Source organism: Chenopodium album, chromosome 24 (genome assembly GCF_948465745.1).
Source record: "Chenopodium album chromosome 24, dcCheAlbu1.1, whole genome shotgun sequence".
In the NCBI taxonomy this organism is placed as follows: domain Eukaryota; kingdom Viridiplantae; phylum Streptophyta; class Magnoliopsida; order Caryophyllales; family Amaranthaceae; genus Chenopodium; species Chenopodium album.
The window spans coordinates 35,840,018-35,860,602 of record NC_137857.1 but is presented as its reverse complement, the minus strand read 5'-3'; the positions used below and the strand labels follow the sequence as shown (position 1 = coordinate 35,860,602).

The following is a 20,585-nucleotide window of genomic DNA, read 5'->3' as shown; positions in this document are numbered from 1 at the left end:
TGCACGTATCTGTGAGGGTGGAAGAAGAAAATTGTAAAAGCATGCATTTTGTTGTGTGGTTCAATTCAAAGATTTCTTTTCTTTCTTTTTTTTCTTTTTTTTTTTCCTTTATGAAGAAAAAAAATCTATTATTTACATCATAGTAGATGTACTAATTAATAAATATATATAGTACCTTTGATTATTCATTGTATAATCGCAACAAAATATTGTGGTGCACCCTTGAATATTAGTACGTATATTTTTACATTATCATTATATTGTATGCTTATTGATGTTAAGATTTAATTTTTGGTTATACCAACATACATTTTTGGTTATACCAACATACATGTGAGTATGTGACTTCTATATAATGTTTGTAGCTAGAACTATTATTCAATTTGTAGCTTTTTAGGTACACATGAGGTGTATTATGCTTCCGATTAATTAATGTTCATTTCATTATATATGCTCGCTCCATGTTCGTTTTTTCATTCTTTCATGTTCTTTTATTCTATGTTGCAAAGTAATAAATTGTATGATCTTTAATTAATTATGAATATGAGATATTTCATAAATTGTATGTATCTTTATAAGCATCATATTTTTTAAGTACAGGGTCTAAAATGTACACTTAATTACACGAAATAGTTTCTTATGCCTTACTCATCATAGTCTCATACAAATGATACAATGTATGGATGAGAGTACATGTTATTTAGCAACAACTCTCGGACTCTAAAATTATGTTCTCAATATTTTACTCATAACATTGATATCAAAAAACCCTCAATTAATCTAATATGTCCTACATAAAATTGACCAACTGTGTAATAGTAGCCACTTAGAATTTGGAGTCTACTTACAGTTGTTATTCTTGTAAACATAAAATTCAAGAAAACAATATAGGAGATTCTTCCATTAAGGATTTGTTCTCTTCAACTTAATTTCAATTCAGTTCAGCTAAGTTTAATTCAATTCCTCATTTCCTTCTCTCATAAACAATTCAGTTCAGTTCAGCTCAGTTCAGTTAAGCTCAATTCAGTAAATAAGAACATCCCTAAGCCATAAATTGGGCTAGTTACAACTCTTATAAGTTGTAACAGCTAAGAGCTTACTTGTCAATTAGTAAGAGATATTCATAAGAAAAGTACACATTTCTATAAAATCCAGCTTTATACTACTACTAGTATAGTACTTATAGTAGTAGTGGTTAGCAAACTCCAAGAATACAGTTGGCAAAATCTGATGCATTCCTAGTTTACCGCGTTACAAATTTAAGAGAATCTTACAAGTATTATTTGATGCATCTACCACCATTCATCCAATTTTCTGGAGCAGAAAGTTGATTATTTCATTGCATGTCTACGGCAACTACTTTCTTGGGCTCACTAATTTATTAGAGTCTTCTTGGATTTTGACCTCCATTACTCTCTAGTCTTACATTACATTAAGTAAGAGGAGTAGCTATGAGTTGAGGTAAGTGACAATTGAGTCATTCGGATTGAATGAATTTGAATAAGATCATATTTGGATGAGTTTGTATATTTACTTGTTACTACGTAGGTCCTGTTCTTTTAAGCTTAATTTCAATTCAATTCAGTTCCTAATTTCCTTCTCTCATAAACAAAACATTTCAGTTCAATTCTGTTCAGCTTCAATAATCAGTTTAGTTCGGTTAATCTCAATTCAGTAAATTAGATAAGGCCCGTAGTACTGGTTTGGAGTTTAACCCTAACTACTCTTTTGGCATGTATCGATTAAAATATTTAATTTAATAGTATGTGCTCTACTACGTAACCTCCTACAGTCTTATTACAGTTGATTATTTAATACGAAGTAATAGTTATTGTCAAGCTAAGTTTATAGTTTATACAAATGAGCTGTTCAGATCAAATTACTTTGAATTGCGCAGGTTATATTCGTAATTTTGTACGCGTGATGAGTTTGTAATCTTTCTATTGGTGAGGAACTCAACCTCTCTACATACAATGTCCTGATGATCAATAATGCTCTACGACCATCCTATACAACGGTGTGACTATTATGTTTAATAAACTACGTACGAAGTATTTATTTTATGATATCACTGACATTTGTCAAAAAACATTGTTCATTCACTCATTCATTATTACTTTCATGTCCATCCATTTGAAGACCAAGATGTCTGTTTCAAATCTAAGTTAAGCTAGTTGACAAATTCTTTAGGAAACAAGATCTCATCTCCCCATCTCTTGCTTCTCTTCAACTTTTCTATAATTACATCAAGGTATCTAATTACTTTCTAATTACCTAGACGCTTTAATTAATAATGATAAAGGTAATAATAACAATAATACTTGGTATGATTTCTCTTAACATGGTCCTAATGATTATATATAAACATTAAAATGATATACTAATCAAACAGAGAATCTATAACAAAACCACATGGACCGTCATTCTTTGTTATTACTTGTAACTATATGGATTATTTTTTGAAAAGAAAGAGCAATACCACTAATCCAAAATCATTAATTAAGGTCTTTAGATGTCATTTTCCTTATAATATTGCATTGTCATGTCTTATTACAGCTTTCAATTATAACATAACCAACACTTTGGGAACATTAAAGTAACATTATTATACCAACCTTATTAAATACTAAAAAAATCACCACCTCATAGACAATATCTAGGGCCATAATTCGTCCTATGGAAATTGGAAATACATATATACATACCCTTAGCTTATATTAGCTTAGTCTCTCTCAATCTAATTACTCCCAAAAAACACAACTTTGAACTTTTCATACAACATTATTCATATTATATATTGTTCATACTTATTTTTAGCTAGTAAAAAAATGGGAAGATTTATTGTTCTTATTTGTTTCATGATCTTGCTTCATATGTCAAGTACCATGGCAGTGTCTAGGATGGAGCTATTACAAAGTATACCGACCTCGAAAGCGGCTCCTCTCGTACAATCTCCAGCTTCAGCTCCGGCAGTTTCAAGTATTGGTGATGAACAACACATAAGGTTGGTTAGTCGACATCACGATAACCCTATGGGTGGCGATGTTATCCTAGGAGGATTCGCTTTCGCTTTTGTTGCTGCCATCGTTTGCTACATTCGTGTTACTAGAAAGGATCATACTAAGAATATTGGTCCTGAGATTTAAGGCTTATAAGTTTTGAATTTATTACATATATATCTTCCCTCTCTTTTTTGTTCTTTTGATCTTTTGGTGATTCTTGGATACCTAGAAACAAAGAATGTATAGGAGTACGTAGATCTTGCTAGTCTAGAAAGTGAACTATGTATGTCCAGAATTAGTTGTTACGCTGATAATCCAAGTTAAACTAGCTTTAGCGTGGTAACTAAATCTAGACATAGGTAACTTATCAAATATTGTTCACAATATTGTTCAAAGAGATATATCATGTATATAAGTATTTGTAATCTACGAGTACCTATTATAGGAATTAATAAATTGGTACAACTGTTTGCCAAGTGTAATTAATAGACGCAAAATATTATGTTTGATATCTTTGACTTGATTATTTCAACTTCATTCAAGCTCATTTTTATTACTTGTTGTAAGCTCAATTCTTCTTTGTTATAATAATACTCCGTAATTCATACGTGAATTAAGCTAAGTTGTCCCACGAAAAGAGGAAGTTTGACTAACTTATAAATTTAGTGACCTATTTCGTCACTTATTAGAGTTATTACTAAGCTAACTTTTTCACCAAAAAACTCCAAAGTATGAGAGTCATGTTAAGTTGTTAACTTAATAAATACATATGTTGTCGAATTCTTGGATTTATCTTACTATATACGTAGTACATGTTACCAATTCGGCAATTCACAAATAAAGCCAAAGAATTTGGATTAGGAAAAATAAATTAAATAAAATAAAAAAGAAGGAAAAAAAAAAAGGGTTTGGTATTTGTATTTAGAAGGATGTGTTGAATTGGGAGTTGGGACAAATGCACATGCATGAAAATTAAGGAATAATAAGGGGGTCGATTCTTCCCCCACTTGTGAAATTATAATGGTCACCAAACCTGATTAATGCTTGTAGTTGCTAGCGGCCGGTCCATGATAGATGCGGGACAATTCTTAATCATGCATGTTATTTATCTCTTAAATTACATGAATGTTTGATACATAATTTTATGAACAATAGTATTATTAGTGATCAGTAATAAACTAAGGGCATGTTAACCCAAACTGAACTAATTGGAGCTAAACTGAACTGAATTGAAGTGAGCTGGGCTAAAAATGAATATTTTATGAGAGAAGGAAATTAGGAACTGAACTAAACTAATTGGAGCTATACTGAACTAAATTGATTGGAGCTGAACTAAACTAAACTGAACTAAACTAAACTGAACTGAACTGAACTGATTGGACCTGAACTGAACTGAAATTAAGCTGAAGTGAATAAGCTCTAATAATATCTTTTCATTTTTTGGTTCGAGGTTCTAAACTTCTAATCTTTTTTTAAACACAAATAGACGATGCATTATATTAGGCTAGTTGCCAAAGTTTGGGTGTAGACCCATGGGTAACATCTCTCCACAGCGAGAATTACCAAAATAAAGTATGTAGGTTCTATGGAACCAATAATTACATTCTAAAGTTTTAGCCAAAAGAGGATGATAACAACTAATATAAACATTCACTGCTATAACATAGCAGGGTCAAAAAAATCTTCCTCCCTACCATCTAGTTTGCTGCATGCACATCAGCTAGGTCTGCCTCAGCTTCAGCCCTTGCACAATCTGGAACAGAGAAGTGCATCTTGTGACCAAGGTTCATATTCATAGCAAACTGGGCCAGTTTATGAGCTACCTTGTTCCTTTCCCTTGGAATGTGCACCATGTAAACAGTCCAGCTCTTCAAAGTTAGCAGGTGGGCAACATCCAATACCCCACCTCATGATGTGGGTTGGAGATGAATCACGTCGTAAGAATATACACACTATTTGTGATCAGTAACATCTTTTCCATTCTTGATTTGAGGTATTCATCACATCATACTGTTACTATATAGTCTTGTTTACAATCTGATTTGAAAACCGTTGAAAAAGTACATTATACTTCTCATATCTTTGAACCTTGTGGCTAACTATTGTTTTATCTTATTATTTAGACTCTGAAAATTAAGCTATGAATAGACTTAGGGCCTGTTCTCTTATGTTGAAATTCAATTCAGTTCAGTTCAATTCAACTGAGTTCAGTTCAGTTCAGCTCAATTCAGTTCAGTTCAGTTCAGCTTCTAATTTCCTTCTCTTATAAAATTTTCATTTTTGTTCAGTTCAGTTCAGTTCAGTTCAACTGAGTTCAGTTCAGTTCAGCTGAGTTCAGTCAATGAGAACAGGCCCTTACATATTTTTATGTTACAAGTAATTAAACAGCTCGACTCAGTGGAAGGCATATAGTCTAACCCGTAACAAATCAAGCACACAATTGTTATATCGCACCCACATCATGTTTACATGAGAAGCAAACTAAGTTATTTAAATTGTAAATGTTGGTCATTCATATTAGTGAGACTATATAGACGTAAATTATTCCTCGTACTTCCTCATCTATGTATTCCACCATATTTTTTGATACATTAAGTTTTTTTTTTTTCCAATTTTCTTTCTATTAGAAAGAAAATTAAAATGAAATGAAAGTGGCTGAAAATGATACACTAGAGGGCTGAGGCCCGTTGCTATCAAATAAGGGCCCATTGGGCCCTGGACTAGTTGTAATGTACGCAAAAGAACTCAATCGTTACATGAAAATTGAATGAGGCCCACTTATTGTCATTATCAATGCCACCTATGTCAACATGTCCAAAGTCAATACTATCCACATTTCACGATTATGTGAAAACTCCTTCCCCTTTACCACAAAATTGCTCGTGTCATTACTATCAAATTATTAAATATTTTTGTGCTATTGTAACACAACTTTTGTTCCTTTGTTTGATAGTTGTTTTAACATGGTTGATATGTTGTTACCATGCTCTAATGCCAACCTCTCTTAATCCCGTTTTTACACATTAAAAAAAAAACAAAAAAAGTTTTTATTGTGTTAATATGGTATGTTAAGCATTATAAATTTATGATCATTATGAACATTGCAATGTACTATGAAGCAAAGTATAGTAAGGTCATAGCTCACAAATCATAATAGACGTTACTGATGTTGAAAAAATACTTGTTGATACCGAGAAAAACAATGAAGAATTATAGCACTTCCCTTGAACAAATTCGTCATAATCGAAATCAAAGACCTGTCCTCCTTTGGTTGTAACGTGATTTGAAACCCACTGCTTTAGAAGTGAAATACACCACCACCAGTTCAGATATACTATGGATCAAAGTATAGTAAGGTCACAGCTCACACATCATAATAGACAAGACTGATCCTATATTTTAACCCTACTATCTCCAACTCTTCAAACTTTATTTGTTCGAGATCAGCTTCTCTTTTGTATACTCCGTAATTATTTTTATAATATAGCTTAATCATGTGATCCTTATCAAATTGTCACCCAAATGTATACATGACATAAAAACACACATTCAAAGGTAAATCTTTGTTTGTTTGGTATTTATTTATTTATTTATTTTAAGATAACAAGGTACATATATATCATTGCTAAACAATTCTCACATTTTAAAATTTAAGAGTAATGCGAATTGAAAATTATAACACAAATTTTTGTATGTGGCTGGCCACACCATGTGGCCAGCCACAATTTTATTAAAAAATACATAAGACTTCTCTTTCTTTTATCTCTCTCCTCTTTTCTTAGCTTCTTCTCTAAGCCAAATCACACATCACCAACAACCATATTTCTACTCCATCCATTTTCTCTCTCCTCTTTTCTTAGTTTCTTCTTCAAATCTGACTACATATCACCAACAAGCATATCTCTACTTAACCCATTTTCTCTTTCCTCTTTGCCAAATTGATGCAATTAAAGCCTGAAATTGTAGAATTTGGGTGTTAAATTAAATTGCTATGAAAATTGCGATTAATTAAGCTTAAGATCATCAACAACATTTGAAGTAGTGAAATCAATGAGAACCGGAGAAATTTGAGCTTGTTTTCTTCGTGGAATCTTCGATCGAACATTCTTCGTCAAAAAATCAGCAACATAAACAACAATAGTAGTATGAGCAGATTATAGAGTGTTACTTGTCAAAAAAAAAAAGTGTTACTTGTAGGGTGTTACTGGTTTTGTTAGGGGTTAATTATACGGTGTTACTGGTTTAGTCAGGGGTTACTTGTAGGTGTTACTGGTTTGGTCAGGGGTTACTTGTACGGTGTTACTGGTTTTGGTTAGGGGTTACATGTAGGGTGTTACTGGTTTTGGTCGGGGGTTACTTGTAGGGTGTTACTGGTTTGGTATGGGGCCTACAAGCAACTCTTGAATAAGTAACTCATACAAGTAATCTTGAATAAGTAACTCATACAAGTAACCCCTAGAGTAACCCATACAAGTAACCCTTGAATAAGTAATCATACAAGTAACCCTTTAATTAACCCATTCAAGTAACCTCTGAATAAGTAATCCATACACGTAACCCCTGAAGAAGAAAAAAAAAACAAGTAACCCCTGAAAAATACAAGTAACCCCTAAATAAGTAGTCCATAAAAGTAACCCTTGAAAAAAAAAAAAAAACAAGTAACCCCTGAAAAATACAAGTAACCCCTGAATAAGTAATCTATACAAGTAACTCTTGAAAAAAAAAATACAAGAAACCCCTAAATAAGTAATCATACAAGTAACTCCAAAAAAAAAAAAAAAAAAAAAAAAAAAAAAAAAAGTTATACCTGAAAAATACAAGTAACCCTGACAATGCCAGTAACTTCTACATGCGCGTGAATAGTAACCTCTAGGTCAGTTATTTTTGCTGACTTGGCAGCAGGCCACATGGTGTGGCCTGCTGCACCAAAAAGGCACCGAAATTATAATAGTTGTTTAATTACTTATTTGTTTTTTGAAATAATTTGTTTATCTTTTTTTTTTCCCCTTTTAATTCATCTTTTTTTCATTTTCTACTCACATTTTATATCTTTAACCCTTCTTTTTTTTTTTCAATACAACTCGTACATTGTATTAATTATCTAAAACTTTTTGTATGATACACAATTCTAGTAGATCTCAATTTGCAACAATTACAAGTATACATACATAATGTTATACGTAGTAGTTCATAAAAAAAGAAGGGTCAATATTGAGTCCACGGCTTCCTTTCCGACAATCGAAATAAATCATTTCACTTCTATAAGTCAACAAAGCTATTGATTGTAATTTAATAGGCTATATATTTGTCAAAATATATTTTGAACTTGTACGTGTATTTTCATTATTCAGCACAAACATGAATTCATTCAATTCAAAGATTTCATGCGATTAAATAGGCTGTCATTCATTAATATTCGATTGCCAACATGATAATAAAAGACAAGAGCAAAACCAATCAATTCAAGTCTTGAATAATTTATACAACTCCAATTGCTTCTTCTCTTTCCCTACTCTCCTTGGTTTTTACTATTATAACCAGCAATTGTTTTATAATTAGATTTTATTCTAATTAGAACTTAAGTGATGAGGATTATAAAACAAGGAAATCAAATTATATATCTATAACTTTCTTGTATCCGGTCCATTAAAATTTTTAATTTTTCATACATAAAATGTATAATTAAGTACCATAATTAGACAGTTAGTGGTAGACAGTACATTATTTCATGCTCACCTCCTCTCTCGTTTTTAGTCTCGAAGTATCACTAACTTACATGGACAGAAGGAGTACTCCCTAATTGATGAATACGTGCATCTATCAAACAATTATTATATACAAGTAATAACCTAATATAGATCTAAGTAAAATGTATCCAAAAGTATAAGACTAAGGGTATGTTCACTTTAGCTTAATTACAATTCAGTTAATTAAGTTTAGTTTAGTTCAGCTCCAATCAATTCAGTTCAGTTCACTTCGATTCAGCTCTTAATTTCTTTCTCTCATAAAATATTCATTTCAGCTCACTTCAGTTCAATTTAATTCAGCTCCAATCAGTTCACCTCAGTTCAATTTATGTGAACAGGCCCTAAGTAACTTTGATTTATATCGAGTAGATCAGCCTTAAAATGATATAATAAGACTAATCGTGTCTCCAAAAATTATTACTATTTTTTATTATTACATTATAGACTAAATATGCTCGGTTTATATTTGACTTAAACTCAATCAACTCAATGACTCATTGTCAAAAAATGATCGACCATACACAAAACTCTATTCAACTTAGATGATCCACTTATTTTCCACCTCGATATACACTAATCTATAAATTAACCTTTGTCACTCTTTTATTATGCAAATTTGCTTTTTTAAGAATTAATTATGATCAAGGTTAAGGACGTGTCAAGTTATGATTTTGTTGTACTCAGGTGGAGTTGATGCTTGTACTTGTAATTGAGAATACAATCCTAAAAGGAAGATCTATACTCAAATGCTTTAATCATCTTTTGATGTCATTTGATCTAAGGAAAAAAAAAAAAAAAAAAAAAGATTAAGCAAGCATAAAAACCTTAAACAAACTTTATCTTTTTAAAATTTTCTATGATTTCTTTACTTGATAGAACAAACATTTTTGCGACAAAAAACACCAACATTCGATTCTTTCCAACCCTTTGTCCTATCAATATATAAATCAATGAATTCCCACTTTTTTTTTTCTTCCTTTAAGGCTCTAATTTCTTCGCTTTAGAACCTCATCAAAATTTGTAATCTTTATTTTTATTAAGGAGAAAATTAGCTATATGTTATCTCTGAAATTGATAGTTTTGATCACTCCCCTTCCTTTCAAGTGGCATTTGCATATAAGAACCTGCATTTTTGTATCACAATTTTATAATTATTAGTTAGAAATCATAATTTTGGAATTCTCAAATTAGCAAAAGAAAGGATAGCACGTAATATATACAGCATAATTAGTCATTCAATATATCACAAACATCATCCAAACCAACTGAAAGTCACCTCTAAATAAACAAAGCGTATAATAAGCAAGAAGCTATATAGTTGGCTTATTATCTCAACGTAACATTACATGTAACTAGTAATTATATTGTCGAATTATTAGATCGGAACATGGAGACACTACAATACATAGGTATACTATTAGGCAATACACATCAATCTCAATAACTAATAAGGATTGATTACAGTATAGAGTACTAAATTTTCTAGTAATTGAAATACTTTTATAAACAATTTTATGATGTGTACGCCATTAAAAATAGCTCAATTAATGTTGCTCAAATTTAATTTTTCATAAGAAGTTATTTTTTTTTTTTTTGCTAGGTAGAGTATTAAAAATAATTCGTCACAAGGGATAATTTTAATGCATTATGAGTTGATTGAATCATGCAATCAATTAGAGTATAAAAAATTCAAAATAACAAACCGAACATTCAATTAATTGATAGATATAAATTCATCTACAATAATACCACTTTAAAACCAACAAACATATTTGTGATTCAAACATAATTTAATTAAATAATTATTTCTTAGTTAAGGACAAATGTAAAGCCTAATGCTAGTTTACAAGTAGAAAAATTAGCCCACTGTATTTTCCCATAGGAAGTTATTTGGGCCCCACATAATAAAACTGAAAAAGAGGGCCCAATGTAAGTGAAGTAATTCACGAGTATAACAATGCAATTAACATAAATTTGATTATTATTCCTACATTATAAACGTTTAATGGTCCCACATTAAAGAAAATGGACCAATAGGAAAACAAATATGGACATTATTTTTACATGTTACGGAGTAATAAGGCTGCTAGCTATGAGTTTTAAAAGGTTTATAACCATAAAATGCACATGAATTATTCGTAAATTTTGTGTAACCGATGTTGACCAACTCACATTTTTTGTTTGTGACTAGGAATTATAATTACTTTTAGCTGTCACCAAAATTATTTACATGTGTCACATTTAATGGTGGTCAAAAGTTTTTTTTTTTTTTTTTTCATAAATGTTATACTTCCATATGTGTATATTACAATGTATTTTGTAACTGCATAGTTTATTTAGGACGGATGATCAACTAGTTTAGCTGGTTAAAATTCAAAAAGGTGATATTTAAAACTTAATATCATATATTTAAGTACGTTTTATAAACTTGAACATATTTTAACTTATTAAAAGTTATTTTGGTTAGCCAGCTTATTTTTCTGCGCTTGTTTCATCTAAACTTGTTTTTGTTTAAAATAAATATAAATACATTAAATAGCCCTATGATAATATCTAAAGCCATTATTGGGTTTGTAATTAATATAAAAATAAATGAATATCATTAATTAACCAAACTATTACTAGTATTTCTAGCATAATATTTTATAAATTAAGCATTGAATAACCAAAATTATAATCTCCAATAAGGTCATCCTAATTTGTAGTCTCAACTATCAAGAGGGAAAGCCTTGGTCTTATTCATAGTGTCTTAAGTCTCTACCATACATTGACTCTGCAACACTTATTCAATAAATTAAACTATAACTTCAGGTGCTATATTAACTTGGTCTTATTTACCTTTGATGACTTTAAATAATAAAAACCTTCAAACAAATACTCATATAGTCATATACAACATGTTGCAAGTCGAATAAATAATTCACCCTTTTTTTAATGAATTAATTCCCATGTTCTTCATTAACTAATCACTTCAACCAAAATAAACAAATAATTGAAATATACATATAAATAGTACATTTAATATTAGTAAATGTATGTTCCTTAGTAAAATACTACATTTCACTTACACCCATATTAATTAAAAGGTATATATCACACATTTTTTTCAATGTTGTTATTTTTTAACCACCTTACAAAAACACACACATTAAACATATATTCATATAATAAATCAAATATCAAAATACTATAACATAAAAATAAATTAATTAAGCTTATAATTAGATGAACCATTTTTCGGTCCATCTCCTATAAAATAATAATTAATGAATTTAATTAAAAAATCAATGAAAATTAAATAAACAAAAGAGAAAATTAAAGGGAGAAGAATTCTTACTATCAGGATTGCAAATTTGAGGATCTTCAAAGATAGAGAAAGCAAGCTGTTTTTGCGCAACACCAATATCAAATAAAATGACACCCGAAGAAGGATCTTGGACAATTATACCCTTAACCGGTAACCATAAAAATAGCTCTTCTTGGCTAAGTCCTTCAACACCGTTTAGAACCCCAAAAGAAAGGTTAGCCCTTACGACGGTATCGAATCGAACCAACGTCTCAAACTTAGCCTCACATGGCTCGTCAAAGAACACCTCTAACAAGTCATTTTGGCTTAGTGTGTAGGACTTGACGTTCATTGGGAAAAGCCCACCGGGGAGGCCTCGGCTCTTCAGAAGATCGTGTATTGTTAATGAATAATACGATGCGATGACGATGTTGGTCGAGAGAGTAAGGAGGAGGAGGATGATTAAGGGTAGAATGGCCATTATTTTCATGGTGGTGGAGGAGTAGAATTGAGTAGAAAAAGTGGTGATTTTGAGGTTTTTGGTTGAGTGAATAGAGTGATGAGAAATGATAATGAGTGGGGGAGAGAAAAGGGAGATGGGTCGTATATAAAGGGGGTGGGCTCCCAAATATTATTTGTGAGCCCGCCCACCTTTATACACGACCCTAATTGGGAGCCCACTAGCTTTTACATACGACCCCACGTATTTTGTAATTCTTAGTTGTGCTCAAAACAAGCTAAGAAAAAGTCATGTTGTATTAGACTTGTGTCGATATTTGAAATCAAACAAAGCCCATTCACATGTCTTGTCAATAGCAATACATATATGTGGGAAGATTAAAAATGAATATGAAGATTTATTAAGTATCGATAAGTAACACTGAGTAACACATAATTGGTCACAAATTTTTAAAAATATACCAATTTTTACAAATTTATTTAATGGTTATTTGAAACCATATGTTGTCAACATTAGGGTTGCAAATAAGCATGAAATACATTTTCTAATTTGGTAAACTTTTGAAAATTTTACAAAAATCATGCATCCAATAGTGTTGATAATGAGACGAGGCCTCCCCGGCGTGCTCTTTCCAATGAACGTAAAGTCCTACACACTTCCTAACCAAGCTTGTTCGTGAGTTGTTTACAAACGTATCGCTCATTTGTAGCCCTAATGTACTATGCACCCTATGACTAGGAACTTCAAAATTTGTTTATCATTTTCCTTTAATTAGTGAGTAGATTGTTTAAGAAAAGACCCATTATCAATCCATGATCGCATCGTAATCATTATCAATCCATGATCTTCTCAAATTATCAACTATAGAGTCTATCTTTGCACATTGTAGCAAACATAACTTAAGAAGATCATGCATGGATTGATAATGAGTACGATATGGTGACGATGAATTGTTGGTTGAGAACTATGAGGAGGAGGAAGAGGTCAATTAGGGGTAGAATGGTCAGTTGAGTATACGACATTGAAACGAATATAACAAAGTCACAAATGACTGTGCATAACTCTATCTATAAATCACAAGTGTTAGTCAAAAGTTTATAAATAGTGTCAAAAGGTAAAATGTGTTATCTATTTGGAACGAAAGAAGTATGGAAATCAAAATGATTGTTTCATTCCTAGTTTTATACTCTATTCATTTCAAAATAAAGCTCAATTTTGACTTTTTTGCACTATTCACATAAGCCAAATGTTAATGACTTATAAGTTAGAATCATACACACAGTCATCTGGGTACTTGTTAGTTACGTTTTAATGCGTAATTTTCAAATATCAACTTTTTATAACATATACTTCCTCTGTTTCTATTTACTTGACCTATAGCCATTTGGCAAACAATTTAAGAAAGAGATTAAAGAAGACAAACATAAGCTAAATAAAAAAAATAATGTCATGAAACCCTAATTTATCCTTTTTTATTAGTGGTTTTATTTTTTTGTATTAAAAATATCATTTGTCTTCTTTAATTAACTCCTTAAATTATTGCGTGCCATGGGACTATAGGTCAATTGAATCGGAGGAAGTATTTATTGATGACTTAAGATATTATTAGCCAATCATTTAAATCGACACAAGTGTCTAGTTTGATCAAAGAATTTATTTTCAAATAGAGGAAATGCATTGGGACATCAATGAAAGTTTAATTTGTGGTTTATAAAACAAAATAAATCCCTCTTGGATTAGATTTTTGGGAGGGATGGTGGTTGGTTTTTTGGTTAGTGTTGTGGCTTGTAGGATATATACTTGGATATGGGTTTGGGTTGCTTTGATCTAGTTTGATGGTGGGGTAAGCTAAGGTTGGAGATTTCTTTTCTCTAAATACAAGGACTAAGGCCTTGATCTATTACTTATTTTTACTAAACTTTATTTTTAATTAATTTAATTGATTTTGCTAAACATAAATTACTTTTTACTGAAATTATATTATTTGAGAAATTATCTTTGGTAAGACTCGAGTTCTTATTTTTCTTTTTGGTGAATTGAAATAAAAAGTTATTATCATTGGTAATATTATATATTTATATTATTAATTATCAAAGATAATAATTATATAATTAAAATCCTTAATTATTATTTATTTTTTAACAATTAAATTATTTTAATTTTTTTATTAAAAAGGACCACCTCCTCCTTGCCACCTCCTTCCCTTGCCAGCTGCCCATTACCCCGTAGCCTAGTCACCCATGTCGGCGAACCCCTCCCTTTCCCCCACCACGACACCCACCCCCTCCCCCTTTCCCCTACTCAAAACGAACCTTAACTTCCTCTATCCCCAATCCCAAATCAACCCACCATCCCCTTCCCCCACCCCAAAGCGCCCCCTAATACAAACTCTTGCCACGAAACCACCCTAAATAGGCTTACGATTTTGTTTATTATTGTGGTTAGTTTTGGGGTAGGGGGTAAAGGTTTTGAGGGCGGCTTTTCAAGGTGGGGGATAGAGGAGGGGGTCATTTTAGTGTCGAGGAAAGGAGGAGTGGTGGGGTCGGCGAAAGGGAGCAGCTCGGGGATATTTATTTTTGAAAGATTGGATATTTTGAATATCCTAGACTTTTACATGGTAATCCAATACGGTTTTAAAAAAAAAATTCGGATATTAAATATAATATACTTGTACATTAAAAAAAAAAAATTGAATTGGATCGAATTTTCTAAATTTTTACTTGAATTAAATGGACCACAAATCGTTTATTAATAAGATTATTATTTTTCCTAGAGGTAATCATAAATTCGGGGCTGGTCGGGCCTTAATTAATATCAAATGTTACTAGTCCAAAAGTAGCGGGCTTGTCGGGCCAAAACAGGCTATTCGGGCTAAATTCGGGCTTTTAACTAAAAAAAATTACTTTTTGGCTTGTCCAAACCCGCCCTATTTTCAGACCGGGCTAGCGGCCCGGGCCATTGTTGAGCACCTCTATTTTTCCCCATCCCTATTTCGACAAACCCCAAACCTATATCTAAGACAAACTGTTGAATAAATTACTATGGTGGACAATTGTCAAGCTGAAAAATTAAAAATACGTATTCTTTTGAAATTTTTGAAACACAAAGGCAATATTTCATATGGTATAATACGTTTTAAGTTGGGATGAATTTTAGTGCAAAAAATGTGTTGATATTTATATATAATTTTTTTACAAAAATTAAAACAAAAGAGAACAAATAATATCATCTCATTAATAATAATCTCTAATTACCAAAATCAACAACTAAATAGTCTGAAATGCGTGAAGATGTAATTATGACCAAGAAAAAATCTTACCAAATAAAATGGAGATCCGATGAGGCGCTAGCACAGTACGAAGAGGTAAGGGATCGGAATTATGACTCTAATAAAGAGTTCGTTCAATAGGGAATAAGAAACCACTTGGCCTTCAGCCAAGATAAGGGATCGGATCACCAACGAACAAACCAACAAAACCAGCAGGTTTCAAATCAAGATCAAGGCTATAAATCAAAGATCTTTTGTGAAAGACATCATAGTCAACCCAGAATGAAATCAATCATCGGGCAAAAACACCAAATTGATTTTGATGGAAGAGCAATGAAATGGTCGATTATTAAGGCTCAAATGTAAAATAGATAAAATTCATAATTTAAAATACGAGATTGAATTTTCCGTCCTTAAAACCTAATTCTTTAAAATGGCTTAGTTGATTGAAAAATTGGTCTAACATAAGGCTAGAGGAAGCTTGAGGTTAGTGGTAAAGAGAAATTGACGCAACTTTAGATTAGTTAGGAGCATTTTAGAGAAAACTAGAGTTTGCGGCTAGTGATTTAATTTTTTCTTCTTAGGGTTATACAATTTATAGCTGAAAGCTTCTCTCAAGAAGGAAATTTTTTACGGCGCTAGCCAATACCCTAATTATTTTGGCTCATCCACCATTCGATTTGAAATTCACTTTTAACAATCTAACGGTTTAAACTAAAACTAGCTAGTTTACATTGCCTCTTTTTTTTTTTTTTTTTTACTTATTTATGAGAAGCTAGTTTGAATTACTTAAGGGCTTGTTTGGCATCATTTTTGGTTTTCAGTTTCTTTTTTTTTTTTTTTTTTGAAAACTAAAAACCAAAAACAGGAAACAAGAAAAAGGTATTTCCACTTTTCTGTTATCAGTTTTCAAAATTATCATGATTTTAATAAGTCTAAATAATTTTAGATGCATTATGTAACAAATATAATATACTTTTGGAAAACAAAAAACCAAAAAACAGAAAACCACACTGGTGCCAAACGAACCCAAATTAGCCATTTGAAATAATTATTTTATTGGTAAATCTTTCAAAATTTGAGATTTAAAATGTGAAATAAAATATAATATAAAATTATAAAAAAAAATAAAATGAATAATTATCAGATCATATGTTAAATAAATATGAATATTTAAGTACATAAGATATTATCTTATCATATGTTGTACTTTATAAATTTATAATATTTTTAACAATTTAAACTTTATTGTAATTGTTAAATTGTTAATTATACACACTATTTTATATTTAAAATATTGTGTATAATAAATTGTTAAATAAACACAATATTTTTAATTACAAAATATTTTTAATTATACATTTTTTATTTTATACACTATTTAAAAATATTGTGTATAATTAACATCTTAAATTGTTAAATTTTAAAAAATATTATATAATGTTAATTAAAATTGCTTATTTTAAAATATTGTGTATGAACAATTTAACATATAACAGATTTTAAATAAGCAAGTTATTTTGTAACAATATTAACATATCTTAACATCGTAATTCATAAACACTTAATCTATATATATAATCATGTAAGACAATTTAATTAATTAAAATTTCATCCATTTTTTATCTGTATCTTCAACATTTCATAATATCATTAAGCTGGGGTTATTAATTATTCTTCAAAATATATAATTACATGCGAATGTATGGTGATCCAAGGGATTTTTTTTTCTGCTCATTTGACTACAAATCATCAATACTAAATTATCAAAATAAGCAAACATCTATCCTTAGGTTGGTGCACCGTTCACCCATATATAAGAATCTTTCTATTATTTATATTCATTGGGTACGAAATACATAATTTCAAAGTACTTTTTATTGGTTAATAAAAAAGAAAAAATAATTTATCAGGTTGCTACTTTTTTAAGTTGCGAAACTGTTAATTTTTTAATAGTTTATAGGTGATTTCAATACTTATGTAGTATAACATTAATTTGTGTGCAAGATTATAACATATGTGGTAATTAGTTTGATGGTTAAACAATGGGTTTTCTTCAAAAAAGTTGAGTGTTCGAACCTCTTTATCCATATTTTTTTTTTTGAAGCATCACATAGTGTGATTGTTGGTCGAGTGGGTGATGTGGGATATTAAGGAATTGAGTTGGTAACTTGACATATTGAGGAATTGAGTATATGATGTAGCGCAATGAGAAGCCTACGGAGTAGCACATAAACGTTATTAGGAACGTCTATTAATATATTAGTATAGATTTATCTAATCTACTCTTTCGTTATATTTCATTTTTCTTTTCGTTTTATACATGTGAAATTAAAAAAAAGTAAATACGTATTTTATAGTTCTATTTTGTCCATGTTATTTTACAAAAAAATATTTCTTTTTTTAATTAAATATATTAAATTTATCGTGCATGACACGCGATCTAATCTAGTAAGACATATTTTGAAGACCTTAAAGCCATCCTTAAGTAACAAAGGGAGGTACATATATATTTCGTGTTTGCAACAACACGAGGATCGCCAATTGCCAAGGCTATAACTAGTTTACACCCAAAACATGTGAATGTATGTTACTTGTGCACAAGAAGAGAGAAAAACGTGTACTCTCTAATTGGTTATGTTAAAGAAGGTCAGAAGCTAAACGTTTTCTCTGTTTTGCAAAAGAGCCAGTGATGGAAAGGAATCATATTGGATATAGAAACAAATCGCATTGGATGATTCTAGACTAACTTTTTCAAATTTCTAAGCCAATTATATTTCTCCTATAATGTGAAAGAAATCACAGTCATTATAAGTTAATTAATGCATTTTTGAAATAATGTTAAGGATCCTAGTCATTCTACCACGTCACCACATTGAGGAAACTCATGCTATTATATGATTATGCAACGGTAGCTTCACAAGGATCATACATAATATGACTAGGCAAGCAAGTTTTCATTAAATATTGGTAGTAATTGCTTGGTTTAAAAGGCTATTTTTCATTTTCATTAAATGATTTTCTTTAGTCATTAAAATTGGCTTTTGCAATTGCTTGTCACACTTTCCATAAGTTAGAATGTTATATAATACAGTGAATATCGAGATATATCGATTGATAACTTAACATCTTAAAGATTGTTACATTTGTCACACTTTCAGTAACCTGTAAGTTAGTACAGCGAATATTGAGCTGTATCAATTGATAAAAAAATCATCTCTGCAAGGATTGTAACATTTGTCACATTTTATATAGAGTTGTACCAATTTATAAATGTAACATCTTTCTAAGGATTGTACTCAGTAACATTTGTCACACTCTCAGTAAGCTGTAAGTTAGTATAATGAACAATATTTACAAATTGAAATAGGAACATAAATGGACTATAACATTTGTCACACATTCAGTATTTTGTACTTAAGTTAGTACAATGAATATCAAGTTGTACTAATTGATATTGCTGATAAAAATGTGACATCTTTTTAAGAATTGTAATATTTATCACGCACTCAGTAAAATGTAAGTAGTACAATAAATATTAAGTTATACCGATTAATAAATGTAACGTTTTCAAGGATATATAGCAACATCCATACAGTGGATGCTTATCAATTTTAATGGTAAAGGCATAATTTCTTTAGTTTAATTTCCAATCGTAAATTTCCCTCAAAAAAAAAAAAAAAAAAAAAAAAAATCCAATCGTAATTTGTAATGAAATGAACTTATAATAACATATTTTAAAAAATTTATATCTCATTGATATATATTAAACCCTATACAAGATTAATGATAAATCAAGGATATTTACGAGTGTGACTGGATTGGGAAGTGGAATTAATTTGATTAAGCCGTGGGACAAAAACAGGTGCACAAATTGATAACTAGGGAAAGGTGCAAAATTTCCATAGTTGAATGATCGATCGATGATGAATTTGTATGGAATAAAATATAATATACTAAGTATATTTGTACAAATACTCCAAATTTCAAACTGACATTAGCTCCATTCGACTAAGAGCTTTTTTGAACTAACCAACGGTGTTGACTAATAAACCCAAACCTAAATGAATTAGTTTAGCAAGTATTACCTCAATTTTCAACAAAATGTAGTCACATACATTAGAGTTAAGGAAGACTAATTCCTCTTGGTTAAACCTGGTTATTGGGCGGGTCGGGTCACGGTCGGCGCTGGTCGGGTCAGGTCAAAGAGGGTCATATGCCGAGAATAGGAAAGAGAGAAAACACAGAAAAAAAATGATTTTATACGGTCAATATTGGGTCGGGCTAATGCGGGTCGCAGGTCAATAGCGGGTCGATAATGGACGAGCCTACAAAATATCAATTAAAAAAGATATTGGACAAAGCCATTATTAAGTATATATGAATACAAATTTATCTATGTAATTATTTTTACTTTATCTATTTTCTTTATGAATTAAATTGGAAAAATATTTTGGCCCTATACTGACCCTGTCTATTAAAAGCCCTTTAAGCTTGGCCCTAACCCTATTATCATTGGGCTACCCTAGCTACCCAATATCCACCTCTACTCTTGGTTAAAAAAAAGTCCTACATGAACTAACCTATTTAAGGTTAGCGAGCAAGATCCCTTGATGAGAGTGAAGTTAATAGAAATTAAAGAAAAAGGAATTCCTAATTCCCCACCCCATTTAGAGCTACTTAAGAGAAGTTGATCTAACATCCTCATGGTTACGTTGAATGACAATTCATGCAATACAAGCATTTTCACTCAATTAATCCTTATTTGATCAATCAATCACTTACATCATATTCACATAATAACTGATACTAGACAATTCAT

General features: G+C 30.6%; 1 protein-coding gene across 1 annotated transcript; it reads right to left on the bottom strand.

Moving 5' to 3' along the window:
* Positions 1-9,508: 9,508 nt before the first annotated feature.
* Positions 9,509-12,596, bottom strand: LOC145612363 (uncharacterized). The gene is made up of 2 exons (XM_081667739.1): positions 12,087-12,596; positions 9,509-9,873 (listed from the first exon to the last, which is right to left on the bottom strand). Exons 1-2 carry the CDS (start codon positions 12,523-12,525, stop codon positions 9,809-9,811), a joined length of 504 nt encoding a protein of 167 aa, XP_081523865.1. The 5' UTR covers positions 12,526-12,596; the 3' UTR covers positions 9,509-9,808.
* Positions 12,597-20,585: the final 7,989 nt, after the last annotated feature.

What these genes read in the sequence shown, in the direction of transcription:
- LOC145612363 (XM_081667739.1), bottom strand. Translation starts at nt 12,525, where the DNA reads ATGAAAATAATGGCCATTCTACCCTTAATCATCCTCCTCCTCCTTACT. An exon ending in TCAAATTTGCAATCCTGATA is followed by an intron (nt 9,874 to 12,086) that starts GTAAGAATTCTT and finishes ACAAAAATGCAG; the next exon opens with GTTCTTATATGCAAATGCCA.